Source organism: Rutilus rutilus, assembly GCF_951802725.1.
Source record: "Rutilus rutilus genome assembly, chromosome: 17".
In the NCBI taxonomy this organism is placed as follows: domain Eukaryota; kingdom Metazoa; phylum Chordata; class Actinopteri; order Cypriniformes; family Leuciscidae; genus Rutilus; species Rutilus rutilus.
The window spans coordinates 10123888-10139836 of NC_140230.1; the positions used below are offsets into that span (position 1 = coordinate 10123888).

Here is a 15949-nt window from a genome sequence, read left to right on the forward strand (position 1 = left end):
TGAGCGTCATAGATCATTATGTTCTTTTTCAGTCTTGCTAAATATCCAGGGTCTTGAATTTGCCTCAATTCCAGTACAACCTGGTTCCCAAATGCTGTTAATGCATCTGGAGTTGGTTGAACATCTACTTTAGCAGCCATCCTTTTTAGGACTTCAAGCTTCTGCAACTCTACATCCGTTTCTGGCATCCTCTTGCGTTTCCCTCCCCTGGTGCTAAAAACATTTTGCGCTGCCATCCGATCAGTTGAGGCAGTCGAAGGAGTTTCCTCAACAGCTGTGGGTGAAGCTCCTTCATGTGATGATTCAACTGAAGCTGTACATGATGGGCTTGGTGCTAAAGGTGAGTCCGGTATTGATTCCGAAAGATCCTGCTCCTCTGCGTCACCCAGCTCGCTGAATGAAGCACCAAGCTGGAAGAGAGATGATTATGAAAGTTACTGGTAACACTTTATTTTACATTGTCCTTGTTAAATACAGGTGCTTCCCAATAAATTAGAATATCTTGAAAAAGGTCATTTATTTCAGGAATTCAACTTAAAATGTGAAACTAATATATTATATAGACTCATTGAATGCAAAGTGAGATATTTTTTAAAACCTTTATTTGTTATAATTTTGATGATTATGGCTTACAGCTTGTGAAAAACACAAAATCAAAATCTCAGAAAATTAGAATATTACATGAAAACACACAGTAGTTACACAGTAATCCCATGGTCATTGAACCCATATGATTGAACCAGGTTTTTGTTATTTTGGCAGTGTGGACAGGTGCAAATCCTGCTGGAAAATGAACTCAGCATCACCATAAACCAGGAAGACGGCTGCGTTGACTCTACGCAGCCGTCTACCAGGACATTTAGAGCACTTTATATGCTTCTTTCAGCAGACAAGCTTTATGGTGATGCTGAGTTCATTTTCCAGCAGGATGTGCACCTGCCCACACTGGCAAAATAACAAAAACCTGGTTCAATGACCATGGGATTACTGTGTGATTTCATGTAATATTTAAATTTTCTGAGATTTAGATTTTGTGTTTTTCACAAGCTGTAAGCCATAATCAGCACAATTATAACAAATAAAGGCTTGAAATATATCACTTTGCATGCAACAAGTCTATATAATATATTAGTTGCACACTTTAAGTTGAATTTCTGAAATAAATGAACTTTTTCACGATATTCTAATTTATTGGGAAGCACCTGTACATTACATGTACTTACCATAGTAATTAAATTATGTCCAATTACATAAACCTTCACCAAAACCTAATCCTACCCTAACCCTAAGTAAATGTAGTTAATTAATATTACTTAAATATATAATTATACAATAACAATGACATGTTAAAATAAAGTGTAACAGAAGCTGTGTCCCAAAGTTGAAGGTTGCATCCTTCGAAGGACGCAGACTTCAAGGATGCAGCCTATGCGTCCTCTGAAGGACGCACCATGTAGCCTTCCTAGGTTTTCCTAATTGTGCAACCAGGTGTTCCCGATCACCGCTCCTGGCGCCAAGCAACGGTGCGAGAGGACAGCTGCTATGATCATTCATTTTGATAACTGAGTAAACAGCTAGGGAGCCAGAATTGGCTATTGTCATTTTTATGTTTTATATTTTACTGGAGGACATGGTGTGCCCCGGCGCTGCCGGATCATGTATTTTAGGTTTAGCCCTGTTTGAATACAAAACCCAATTTAATATAAAAAGTCCGACCGGTCCGAGCGCGTCAGATGCGCCCTTTGATATGGGACGCTGCTGTAGTTAGCAACAATTTGTTAATATTGTGACAATAAGCCTACATTTTGTTACTTTAATTTTCGGAACTGCATATTTCGTTAAGTATTCACTTACAAATGTGAAGTAACCTGAAGTACTTTTTTCCCTCACATCACAATGTGATTACATTACACTACACAAAAGTATATAATGTAACAACCAGATATTACTGTATATTGAAAATATACAGAAGTAAAATGCAACATAGCCTACGCAGTAATGCAGTAGTAGCCTAATATAAATGCAGTAGTTATTAAAAGTACTTTTTTCAGAAAGCCGTCGATTGAATCAGCCCTGCAAACCTGTTGGTAGACATGTGGATAGTGGAAATATGCACTCAAACGCTCTGGAGACCATCCCAGATGATGTCCCACCAGCAGGAGGCCTTACCAGGGGCAGCCCATCCCGGTCCAGCAGCTCAGCTCAATAGAGTCTACATCATTTTTTTCTTATTTTTTGTATTGTACAATTAAATGTTTATGTTGATTTTGATATGTTTAACGTATTTTGTAAATAGTTGGAAAAAGTACTTTAATGTAGCCTATAGAACAAATGATTTTCATTTACCAATTTTATTTGAAAAAATAAAAAGGTATAGAATTTGTTTCATGCAGAAAGTATTACTGTCATTAAAAAAATAAACAATGTCCAGAACAATTCATTCTCTTTTATTTACACAATTAAAGTTGCATAAAAATAAATGTACATAATTTTTCTTTTAAAAAATAAAAGTGAAAAAAGTTAAACAAGAATATGTAGAAAATATATATATTTTTCAATCATTCTCTCAAGAAGAGAAAACAGCCTGTCCATCCTCTCCCTTCTTACCTGTGCACTCCTCGCCACTGCCTCCCTCTGTAGTTGCATTTCTTCTCTGATCAAGTCCAAAAACTCGTCCTGTCTCGCCGCCTTCATGCTGGTGCTGCTGCCCCTGGCTCCTCCTCACCGTGGGCACCCACTACTGGCCCTGGTGTGTCCTCAGGGATTGAGGCGATGAGGACAGGGGGGTTGGTGCAATGCCTCTGTCCCAACATCTCATCCATGAGGACAAATCCAGGGCCAAGTTGCAGCAGTGGGTTTCCCACTCACACCCTCTCCTGTCCCAGGACACGTGCAATCCTAAGGCAGACCAAATTAACCATGGCTTGTTAACAACAACAGGACAATACATTTCAGCAAAGATGTGTGTATTACTTTTTCTTTAATATATATATATATATATATATATATATATATATATATATATATAGACCCATTTTTTCCTGAATTGTTCTAAAAAAGCAGAAAAGGGTACTTAACACAGAGGAGCAATCTTAAGTGCATTGTTAACACTGCAAAATATGACACATCAAGACATGCATACAAAATACTTAAGAAATCATATTTCTGTATACTAAAATTTGGTTAAAACCACATAGCTTGCATGACAGCACTACAAAAACACATAAAAGTGAAACCCCATTGCCTTATCTACTGCTTTTCTTATTGTTTTGGGCTTTATTGGGTGAGTGATATTTCTTATAATACACAAGTGCAAATATTACAAATAGGTCGTTAAACTAATAACGTTATTACCACAAGTTTTGCCTAAAACTACCTGACAAATGAAGCCACGCAATGGTGACGAAGGAGTTAAGAAGAAGTTTATAAGAAAATTTAACTCTGGTTTCGCTAGCTATTTGAGTAAATGAAAACATAATACTTACATTTAAATGTGAATTTGTCCACCACCGATCTCTAGTCTCGGCCGCCTTTAAAAATAAATAAATAAATGCTGTCGTCAACGGCGCGCAATGAATTATGGGGTAAAATAGGCCGCTAAGTGTCCATTTATGTATCCTTCTTTTCACGGGGAAACGAAGGGTGCATTTGGCGTCACTTTTGAATCAGAGAAGCCTTCGTCGCGGCGCGATGACGCAACCGGCATTCGAATACGGCCTTCGAAGGATGGAGAATTGAATTGGGACAGCCTTCATCGAGCCGCGGTGACGCAATCGGCCTTCAAATGCGACCTTCCAAGGATGCAGCCTTTGAATTGGGACGTCCTTCGTTGCGCCGCGGTGACGCAATCGGCCTTCAAATGCGGCCATCCGGCCTTCAAATCCGGCCTTCGAAGGACGCAGCCTTCACTTTGGGACACAGCTCTAGTCTGCTAGTCATGTTAATTATTAGTTCCCTTGTTTCAGGTGTGTTGTCTTGTTAGTTTGTATGGTCCTGATTATTGTGCTCATTTGCCCCAGCTGTGTCTCGTTCCCTCATTCCGCTGTGTATTTAAACCTTGTGTGCTCTCTTGTTAGGGGTCAGTTATTGAATGTATGAATCTTCCGTGAGTTTTCCCTGTTCTAGTTCTGCGTTTTACCAAGTCTTTGTTAATTAAATTCTATCGCTGCATTTAGATCCGACTACCGTCTCTGCTTCCATGCAGTTCATGACACCATGACTCTTGAGGAGCCACCTTTGCCTTGGTGTCATGGGTTTGCTGCCACTCCCACTCGGTTTTGGTTTAGCAACCTACAGCACTGCGTTCGCAGGGATATTGCCCTGGTCTTAACGTCCTCAACTGAAGAAGGAAAAAAAATAATACATTTTATAGTTGTCAGTTGTTAATGCAGTCCAGAAATGATTTGCCTGTTTCAAATTGCCTTGAACAATGTGACCACAAAAATCCAGCAATATGAATCAGGTACCATTAGGCCTAGATGCACATTTGTTTTGTTTTATTTTAACATTTTAATTTTATTGAACCTATATTTATGTTACCATTACAGAGTACAATGGAGATGCAATAAAAGAATATATGATATTTTCATCCTCACCTAATATAAAATCTCAATTTCAAAGACCACATCACCATTACAACCACAATCCTGCAAATTATAGCTTAATGCAAATGAATATCATAGCTACACCTTGACTCAGGGCTGTTTCTAGGCACAGGCAAACTAGGCGGTCGCCTAGGGTGCAAACAGCTGGGGGGCGCCAGTGAGAGCCCCCGCCCCACCAAGAGTTTTTTTATATTTTTTATATGTCTGAACAGTCGTTGGTGTACGTTAGAAACTCACATTGATTTCTTTGAAACGAGGCGGCAAAGATGACACCGACACGGATATATATTGATGCCGTGACCTGAAAGTGTTTATTTACAGAATTTGCGGAAAAAGGTCAAGTGTCCGGAATACCGTGATGTCCGAAAATACAGTGAGTACTCTAAAACTAGAAAACTGTAAAAAAAAAAAAAAAAAAAGTTGGTAGAAATCTCAAAGGCTAGAAACCAAAAAGGCTAGAAACGCCCCTGCCTTTGACTACAACTGTAACTGTACATTTGATGAAAATAAATGTAAGTACAACAATTATGCTACAATTTATAAAGTAATAGTAATGTCCATTGAAATATTAATACATACAATATTGTGTTATTACAACACAACTTCCATCTATCTCTCATCGTGCTAATGAATTAACATATTTGACGTTAGCTCACCTGGCTGTTGAAGAGCATTAGCGACTTCTGTCCACCTCTTCTCTTTCTCAGCTCGGTTGTGGTACATCTCGTCTGAAATATCGTAGAGGCAGTTATGCTCCTGCCACAGTTCTATTAAATTTTGCTCCATTTCTTGGTTCCATAATTTCCTTGAAGCCATTGCTGGTGCTGCTGCTATTTTTCTTTCGGTGACCTCAACCTATGCCTTGCTCTCTCATTGGCTGTAGCTCGCCACGACACGTGACACCACACGCTATCGAGTCGGCCGACAGCTCCAGATATTTGGCATGCTAGATATTTGTCTAGCGTCGGCGACGCGTCGGCGATGTGTCAGCGAGCGTTTTTGATGCGTCGTTTAGTATTTCACACTTAAAGATTGGCGAGCGCGGATCACCCGCAGATTTGCGCGCGATTACAGCCCGACCTGTCGGCAAGCTTGTTAACTTGCAAATCGGGCTTAAATCAGGCTTAAAATCCTGTAGTGTGAACTAGGCTTTAGTTGAAAACGTCGGTCGGGTGCGGGTTGTTTATACATTGACCCGCGTATCACTGATCACCGCAGTCAGAGGATGATAAACCCCCAATTGCCAGCCTAATCTTAGGGGTAATGTTGTCTCGGGCAATAATCATCACCTCTGTTTTATCTGTATTTGTTTTGGCAGACCTGACCTGTTGAAAAGAGATAGTATTCATCCCTCCTGGGATGGTGCTGCTCTTCTCTCTAGTAATATGGCACATAGTCTTAGAACTCAAACATGACAATCTGGGGCTCAGGTCAGGAAGCAGACAGACTGGCTAAACCGACCGTCTGCTAGCTGTCTCACGTCACCAAGGTCAGATAAATCCCATCACATAGAGCCTCTTTCACCTAGATATCATCATATAGAGACTGTGTCTGTTCCCCGAATTAGGACATACAAAAAACTTCCAAACCTATCTAAGGGTAAAAATGTAATTGATGTTCAACAAATAAAAAACAGATATAATACAGATGAGCAAATGATAAAGCTTGGGTTGCTGAGTATTAGATCCCGTACTTCAAAAGCACTTATTGTTAATGATATGATTACAGACTATAATCTAGTTGTGCTGTGTTTGACAGAAACCTGGCTAAAACCAAACGATTACATGACTTTAAATGAGAGCACCCCACAAGATTACCGTTATAAACATGAACCTCGTCTGAAAGGCAAAGGGGGAGGTGTTGCTGTAATTTATAGTAATATTTTTAGAATTACTAAGAAGTCTAGTTTCAAATATAATTATTTTGTAGTGTTGGTGCTTAATATAGCAATATATAGTGTAAATGATAAATCACGTTTGAGATTTGTGCTGGCTACTGTATACAGGCCACCAGGGCACCATACAGTCTTTATCAAAGGTTTTGCTGACTTTCTATCAAACGTAGTACTGGTAGCAGATAAAATCATAATTGTTGGGGATTTTAATATACATGTAGATAACGAAAAAGATGCATTGGGACTGGCATTTAAAGACATTCTTAACTCTATTGGAGAACTCTAACTTGATCGTACAGAATTGGTCAATTACAGGCCAATCTCGAATCTACCTTTTCTGTCAAAGATACTAGAAAAGGCGGTATCCTCACAACTATGACTACGTTTACATGCAGCCAATAACCCGTTCAAAACCGGGATATTAGCAATAACCCGGTCGCGCACGTCCATGTAAACACCGGCAAAAACCCGGATATGCTCATATCCCGGTTTTTAAAAACCCGGATATTACCCCTGGGGTACCCCTTTTCTAACCCGAATATTTGGTCATGTAAACGCGTATCGGCATATCCCCATCAAAAGGAACATTGATTTGTGTTCTGCGCATGTTCTATTCGCAAGGAATCTTGGTCTTTTGAGTAGAGACGGCGCATACAGAAACCCGCGTGCAATATACCGGAAGTAAACAAGAAGTAGAGGTAAACATGGCGAGACGCAGCACAGCACCACACTTTTGGAGCGAGAAGGAAAGCGCAAACAAAGGTGATCGCTATCTGCCCCGAACTATTCATTATCCGGGTGGTGCTGCTGCTGTTGTTGTTGTCTTTGGATACAGGAAGAAGAATTGGAAATGACGCATATTGTCCGTACGTCCTGACGCTAACCGTGCGTCGCCGTTTACATCGGGATATTCCCAACTGATTACAAATTCCATGTATACAGGAGTAACTCTCTCTGCTCACGCATGTAAACGGGTTATTCCGAATGTTTCAGAAACCCAAATAGTGACCCTAACCCGACCATAACCCGGATATTGGCTGCATGTAAACGTAGTCTATGTTCCTTTTTAGAAAGAAATGATATCTGTGAGGATTTTCAGTCAGGATTTAGACCGCACCACAGTACTGAGACTGCTCTCATTAGAGTTACAAATGATTTGCTTTTATCATCCGATCGTGGTTGTATCTCGCTATTAGTGACTACGTTTACATGCAGCCAATATCCGGGTTATGGTCGGGTTAAGGTCACTATTCGGGTTTCTGAAACATTCGGAATAACCCGTTTACATGCGTGAGCAGAGAGAGTTACTCCTGTATACATGGCATTTGTAATCAATTGGTAATATCCCGATGTAAACGGCGACGCACGGTTAGCGTCTGGACGTACGGGCAACCTTAAGACGCAATATGCGTCATTTCCGATTCTGCTTCCTGTATCCAAAGACAACAACAACAACAGCAGCACGCGGATAATGAATACCGGTAGTTCGGGGCAGATAGCGATCGCCTTTGTTTGCGCTTTGGCGCTGGTACTGATCCACCAGCAGCACTTGACACTACTGTGCCTCATGGTCTTCATTAATAGAAGGAGAGAAGGTGAGCAAGAAATGGGAAATGTAGCTGGAGCTGTGCCACACATATCCACGGTACCCGTTACCACCAGAGCCCCCCGGACACTTTGGATGAAGGTGCGCAGTCAGGACTGGTGGGAACGGGTTGTAATGATGGAGTTCACCGACACGGACTGGCGTGACAATTTTCGTATGTCACGTCAATCTTTTGTTAAACTTTGCCGTATGATGGAGAGAGTGATGGAGCCCTGTGAAGTAACCATTCGCACACCAGTGCCTATAGGGATGCGTGTTGCCATGGTGCTATACAAACTAGCAAGCTGCGCAGAGTACCGTGTGATCGCAAACCAATTCGGAGTGCACAAGAGCACCGTGAAGAAGATGGTGTATTTATTCTGCCACGGAATGGTCGACTCTGTCATCAAAACACTTATCAGAGTACCAACTTTGGAGGAGGCATGTGCCATCGCAGAAAGATTTGAACGGGCCCACTCCATTCCTCAAATCATAGGTAAAAATATGTCCTGCTCTTTTGTCTTGATAATTTCAGTGCAGTTTTCTGAGAGTAGGCTAAATGTGAACTGTACTATGTGTGTAGGCTACACTGCAGTGTGTAAACGTATTTTTACTTTATTTTTTATCATAGGCTGTGTGGATGGGAGTCACATCCCTTGTTTGCCTCCAAGTGATGGCTACAGGGACTTCATAAATAGGAAGGGATGGCCCTCCTATATCCTCCAGGGAGTCTGTGATGACAAATACTGGTAAGTGTTTTGCCATTCCCAGCTTTTATATTAAAGTTTATGATGATAATAATTGTATATAATGTTGACAGACATACTCCACTAAGCTATAATAGAACCCCTCCCTAGCGTTTATTGAATATTTTACGAAGTTTTTGAAATTACAGTTCAAGGAGGTCCACTGTTAAAAAGAAAAATAGAAGTTTAAAAAAAAAATCACATACTTCATGTTCAAATAATTATGATGTCATTATTGACCTGAAAGAATTGGGATTATAATGTTTGCCATAATCAAGCAGCCCCAATTACACTTTGATTCACTGTGATAATTTTTCCATAGCTTCTGGAGTGTGAGCTGCAAAATGCCTGGTTCTGCGCATGACGCTAATGCACTCAGGCAGTCCCAGCTGTTCCAGAATGCCCACTCCTTCCCAAAGGTAGGTAATGCATGAAAAAAGCATTTGAAATCTTGTTTGGTTGTTAAATGTAAGAGGTATGTTATTAATTTTCTATTAATGTTATTAAACCAGAGTTTTAGATTTTATACTTGCGACAAAATTAAAATGTGTTATGACATCATTTCAGACACTAATATTTATATCTCAATGTCCCGTTTTAGAGAGCAGTGCAGATCGGGGGGCAGGATGTGGATTTCTTCCTGCTGGGAGATCCTGCTTACCCTCTGATGCCCTGGCTAATGAAGGGCTATCTGCAGTCTCCAAGACTGACACCACAGGAGGAATCCTTCAATGTGTATTTGAGTTCTGCTAGAACAAGTATTGAGATAGCATTTGGTCGACTGAAATCTCGTTTCCGTGTTCTGTTGAAGCGCAGTGATTTCCATTTCACATTTACGCCATACATGGTAGCAACATGTTGTGCTCTGCACAATTTTTGTGAGATGGAGAAGGAGCATGTGAATCCCAGATGGGCAGAGGAGGCAACATCTGCAGGAAGGCAGTTTCCACAGCCTGTGTCACAGGCCAATAGGGCCAATAACAGTGCAGCCACAGCCATCAGACAGGCACTAACGGATTACCTTGCTGCACATGTCCCACTCCATAGGCGCTTATAGGAGAGCGCGAGAGAGTAAGATGAATGGGGGGTGATGGGAAGGAAGCGGATCTAAGGTTATGATTTGTTACTTGCATCGCATTGTTTTTTTCTAAGGTCTTTAAATGTTTATCTGCTCTCTGGAGTGTGAAACCAGCTTGAGTTTGTTGCTCCCTAATTATGAAAGACAGAGAAGAGGTATCTAAAAGTTGTGTTTACAATTTCTACTAGAAGTTCAGCACATGCAAGTTTTCAAGTAACTTTTATATATCATTTATTCAAAATAATTCATAAAGTAACAGCTTTGTTTGTTTTGTTTTTACAAATGTGGTAAAACTGAGGTTCAAATAAGGGTCAACTTTGTAGTAGCTTTAAACATATGGACCAAGTGTGGCACAAAGTGCCTCTGAAAATGTTTTGTAATAAATAAAAATTGTTTAAAAAAAAGGTGCAAGGTGTAAATGTTTTACAAAAATACTTTCAAGTACATACTTCGCAATAACAGAACAAAACTGTCACATTAATCAAAGTGGTATAGATTAAAAGGTGGGACACTACAGTTGGAAGAATCTTGTAAAACCTTGGTCACCATCGTTGTCATCACGTTCAGGCTGAGGTGTTTGTGAGTAGGGGACATGATGTGGAGGAGCAGGGGGTTGCCTGTAATTGTCAAAATGGTTGTTGTATGGCTGATACATTGGCTGGGGCTGAGAATTGGTAAAGACAGGTTGAGGAGTTGGCCGCTGGAATAAGGCAGCTAACCCTGAAAGGAGTTGGGTTACTAAGATACCCGTTGAACGGGTTGTTTCTGCGATCAGTTGAGACATGAGTGCTTCATCCCTGGCATGGCTCAACTGCCTTTGCTGCTCACTCCATTGGTTCTGTGCGTGCTGCATTCTCTCCATGAACTGTTGTTGTTGAGTAAGTGAAGCAGTTCCACGGGGCCTGGGCCTGGACCTGCGACTTGATCCACCTAGAGCAGACAAGACAGCCCTTAGCTTGCACCATCAGGTATACTACATAATATCTCTTCTTAATCACTATAATCAAAGTGACCATTAAAGAAACTGTATATTTTTAGACATTACACAAGGAAGAGGATTGACTAAGTAATTAAGAGTATTACTAAGGCATAACTGGTTAGAGCATAGTATTGTAACACTATTTAGAAATCCTACCAGGAGTAGCTGCAGTGGCATCCGATGGTTGTGTTGGAGGTACACTTGCTCCATTCTCTGCATCTGGCCAAAAAAAACCACCAAAAATAAGCAAAACATTAAAGCTTGATGTTAGAATAGTTGGGAAGGCTATTGTTCAGGGACTTCTCCTATTAAGCTAACCACTTACCTGTGTTATCATCCACACTATCATCATCCTCTCCTTCAAGATCTAGTGAGCCACTTCCACTTGTTGCGTTGCTTGCTGTAGACATAGGGGTGACTGCGTCTGTCAGGTCAAACGTTGCATCACTCTCTGCAAAATAGCATAAATACTATGTGCATAAAATTAACAAAAAACAAGAGACGTCTTTTTACGCAGCATCATGAGGAGACCGCAAAATAGCAAGACACTGCCTTACACTGACGTTACTTTACATTAATTTGACGTTTATTTTACTTATTTATCAGGGACAGTGCATGTTAGACAGCAGTTGTGGTACTAATGAGTAGTATTACTATTTATTATACAATTGACCTTAGTTACGTAGCTATTTTGCTCAGATAAGGCGAGCTAACCTACCTTGGTCGCCAGGTAACTGCTCCTGTTCGTCCTCAAAGCCGACATCTACCCCGCTGTTTTCGGCAGTAGTGATGGGCCTATTCCCCAAAATCTCATCCATTATGTCGAACTGGGGGAAAGAAGACGGGTCGGACCCGCTAGTACCGTTTTGTTTCTTCGCCTTGTAGTACGCCTTTTTCAGCGTCTTCCAGCGGTACTTAATTTGGTCTGGCGTCCGTATAAACCCTGCTTCGCGTAACTTTTCGGTCACCTTCTTGTAAATATCACTATCTCGGTACTTTCTGCCGTCAACAAAAGACATGATATTCATGGTTTTCACCACACTAAGAAAGAAATCTGTTTCCTCCTCGCTCCAAAAGTGTGGTGCTGTGCTGCGTCTCGCCATGTTAACCTCTGTTTACTTCCTGCACGCGGGTTTTTCTGGCGCATACAAGAAGTTCCTCTACTCAAAAGACCAAGATTCCTTGCGAATAGAACATCCGCAGAACACAAATCAATGTTCCTTTTGATGGGGATATGCCGATACGCGTTTACATGACCAAATATTCGGGTTAGAAAAGGGGTACCCCAGGGGTAATATCCGGGTTTTTAAAAACCGGGATATGAGCATATCCGGGTTTTTGCCGGTGTTTACATGGCCGTGCGCGACCGGGTTATTGCTAATATCCCGGTTTTGAACGGGTTATTGGCTGCATGTAAACGCAGTGACTGTTACTCGTTACTCGATCTTAGTGCTGCATTTGATACTATTGACCACAACATTCTTTTAAATAGACTCGAAAATTATGTTGGCATTAGTGGAATTGCATTAACATGGTTTAAATCATACTTATCTGACCGTTATCAGTTTGTTGCAGTAAATGAAGAGATGAGGAAGCATGGAGTTAGTTTTCACTGTTTTGCCGATGATACTCAGCTCTAGATTTCTTCACGTCCTAACGAAACTTACCAATTCACAAAATTAACGAAATGTATAGGTGATATAAAAAATTGGATGACTAGTAATTTCCTACTACTTAATTCTGAGATTCTAATTATTGGACAAAAAACTTCCTCACGTAATAACCTAGAATACTGTCTAACACTTGATGGCTGCCCTGTCAAGTCTTCATCGTCGGTTAGGAACCTGGGTGTGCTCTTTGATACCAATCTTTCATTTGAAAGTCACGTGTCTAGTATCTGTAAAACCGCATTTTTCCATCTTAAAAGTCTAGATTATTGTAATGCTATTATGGGTGGTTGCCCTGCACGCTTAATAAACAAATTACAGCTGGTCCAAAACGCAGCAGCTAGAGTTCTTACCAGAACCAGGAAGTATGACCATATTAGCCCGGTTCTGTCAACACTGCATTGGCTCCCTATTAAACATTGTATAAACGTTCAAATATTGCTGATTACTTACAAAGCACTAAATGGTTTAGCTCCGCTGTACTTGAACGAGCTCTTAACGCATTACAGTCCTTCACATCTATTGCAATCTCAAAATTCCAGCCAGTTGATAATACCTAGAATATCAAAATCAACTGCTGGCGGTAGATCCTTTTCCTATTTAGCACCAAAACTTTGGAACAATCTTCCTAACATTGTCCGGGAAGCAGACACACTCTGTCAGTTCAAAGCTAGACTAAAAACACATCTCTTTGACCTAGCATACACATAACACATTATAGACTTTTATAATTCAATGTTAGGCTGCATAGATTAGGTCAGCCGGAACCGGGAACACTTCCCATGAATCCTGATGTACTCATTACATCATAAGGAGAATGGCTACGCTAATATTAGTCTCTCTGTTTATCCCGAGGTTTACCGCAGTCCGCCGGATCCAGGCTGTATCCAGATCTGATGAAGGAGCTGCATCTGGAAGTGACGACAGTGTAGTCCTGAAATGTCAACTAGGCTCTTCTCTGTGAAGGCCTCCCTCCACTCCCTTTACCTATCTATGGATAAAGCGTTGTCGGGATAATTCCGGTTCGTGTGACTACGTGGAAGCAATAAAAATTCTGTATTATTTATTTTAAGGCCAGACAAGTAGTATGTTAAGGGTTGATTTGTGGGGAGGGACTGCGCGCCTGCGCACGTGTTCAAGCGCACATGCCTGTAGACTAAACTCGTAATACGCATGTGCACGCCATCGGCATTCTCACTGGGTCGCGTTTTTGAAGTTTGCGCAGAAAGAACTTAAGAGTTTTCTGTTAAAACGGTGTCGTGTTAGCGGCCTCTAAGTTAATAACTAATGATCGTTGCGACGGAAGTGAATCAATCAAACTAACTTTAGCTGGACAATAACTTTATTCTAGAGCTGCTATAAAGCCAAAACAATCTCTGTTACTTTAATTTCCTATTATCAATGTAAAGCTGCTTTGGAACAATTTACATTGTTAAAAGCACTATATAAATGAAGATGACTTGACTTAACTTGACTGTATTAAGTTGCAGAAAGTTGTCTGTCATCCATTTGTTAATGGAGACTAAACAATTCTGCAGAAGGGACAGTTTATCTAATCTATCTGGACTAAAAGATATATATACTTGGATGTCATCAGCATAACAGTGCTAAGATATTTTAAAACTAGAGTTGTAAGTCATTTATAAGTGGTTAGTTAATGATGAACTAATCATTTACAGAACATTCATAAATGACTAGCAAGTGATATACTAACATTTTATGTATGTTTTGTAAATTCTGTTACAAGTCATTTACTAGTGATTAGTAAATGATTAACTAATTATTTATGAAACATGACTATGCGTTCATAAATGATTAATAAGTGATATGTTCATTATTGTATGTATGTTTTGTAGATTCAGTTATAAGTCATTTACAATTGATTAGTAAATGATTAACTAATCATTTACAAAACATGAATATGCATTTCATAAATGTTTAATAAATAATGTTATTATTATTATTATACATTTTTTTTGTATGTATGTAGCAATTAGAGGGTGCAGAAAGTGTTGTAAATGCCTTGAATACACGTACAGATCATTTGTAACAGGTAAGCGTAACATATTTACAAGTGATGAATAGTTTACACTTTAGATTAGGGGATGCAGAAAGTGTTGTAAATGATTTATAACACTTTCTGCATCCCCTAATCTAAAGTGTAAACTACTCATCAGTTGTAAATGTGTTACATATACATTTGTAGATAACATTCGTAGATCTTATGCCTTTTTGATTCTTGAAGTGGTAATCTACAAATGAAGTGTAAGACATTTACAAGTGATGAATAGTTTACACTTTAGATTAGGGGATGCAGAAAGAGTTGTAAATTATTTATTCATGCGTTTACACATCTATAACAGGTGTTGAACACTGTAGTGTGTACTGCAGTGTGGGTGCTGACTGGTGAGGGTATAGACAGCTGTCTCCTCTGAAACACATGGAGTCTTTAACCACTGTGGACCTGATGTGAGAAAAACATACAAACATTTTTTAACATTTATTAAACATTTATGAAAAGCATAGTCATGTTTTGTAAATGATTAGTTAATCAATAACTAATCAATTGTAAATGACTTATAACTGAATACAAAACATACATAAAATAATGAACATATCACTAATTAATCATTTATGAATGCATAGTCATGTTTTGTAAATGATTAGTTAATCATTAACTAATCAATTGTAAATGACTTGTAACACAATTTACAAAACATACATAAAATGTTAGTATATCACTTGCTAATCATTTAGGAATGTTTTGTAAATGATTAGTTTATCATTAACTAACCACTTATAAATGACTTACAACTGAACGTTATTATAAAGTGTTACCCAGGAACAAGGGACAAAGTCTGACATGTAAGATCCTATGGACACATAAAAACTTCTTATAGGAAAACCAATCCAGAGCTAATCCAGAAATGCCCACTAGAGAGTTCAGTCTATCAATCAGAGTGTAGTGATCAACAGTATCAAACGCTGCACTGAGATCTATCAAGATCACAGAACATTCACCTGCATCATGCAGCCATCAAAATATAATTTGAGACCCTAAGGAGGGTAGTTTCAGTTGAATGGTTTTTACGAAAAACAGACTGAAATTTATCACAGATATTATGAGCTATGAGATATTATCACTACATCTCCCACAATCCTCCCTGGTTATCCCCTGCCCTCACTTCACAATTACCACACCTGTTTGTCATCACCCTCTTCTACCACTCTACATAAGCCACCACACACAGAGGCTGAATCCGAAATTGCCCCATACTCTCAAATAGGGAGTTATTTGTAGTGGTGTCCGAAACCATAGTGGACGTTCTTGAGTGCACTTATTCAATCCCACATTCCACTGCAATAACGAGTGTACAACTATGTACGCTCAACGTC

General features: G+C 39.8%; 2 protein-coding genes across 2 annotated transcripts; one reads left to right on the forward strand and one right to left on the reverse strand.

The window, feature by feature from the left end:
• Positions 1-7818: 7818 nt before the first annotated feature.
• On the forward strand, positions 7819-9886 carry LOC311276374 (uncharacterized protein; the record flags this gene model as incomplete). Its single annotated transcript, XM_084386012.1, has 4 exons — positions 7819-8579; positions 8715-8832; positions 9152-9248; positions 9431-9886. The coding sequence occupies exons 1-4, from the start codon at positions 7970-7972 to the stop codon at positions 9884-9886; spliced, it is 1281 nt and encodes a 426-aa protein (XP_084242138.1). The 5' UTR covers positions 7819-7969.
• A 26-nt stretch (positions 9887-9912) lies between these two features.
• Positions 9913-11994, reverse strand: LOC311306921 (uncharacterized protein). The gene is made up of 4 exons (XM_084435554.1): positions 11605-11994; positions 11212-11337; positions 11043-11105; positions 9913-10837 (listed from the first exon to the last, which is right to left on the reverse strand). The coding sequence occupies exons 1-4, from the start codon at positions 11987-11989 to the stop codon at positions 10419-10421; spliced, it is 993 nt and encodes a 330-aa protein (XP_084291680.1). The 5' UTR covers positions 11990-11994; the 3' UTR covers positions 9913-10418.
• Positions 11995-15949: the final 3955 nt, after the last annotated feature.

Excerpts from the sequence above, each read along its gene's own strand:
- LOC311306921 (XM_084435554.1), bottom strand. The coding sequence starts at position 11,989 with ATGGCGAGACGCAGCACAGCACCACACTTTTGGAGCGAGGAGGAAACA. Across the intron at positions 11,338-11,604 it reads GCAGTTACCTGGCGACCAAG|AGAGTGATGCAACGTTTGAC; the intron begins GTAGGTTAGCTC and ends GCTATTTTGCAG. Across the intron at positions 10,838-11,042 it reads TGCCACTGCAGCTACTCCTG|GTGGATCAAGTCGCAGGTCC; the intron begins GTAGGATTTCTA and ends TGTCTGCTCTAG.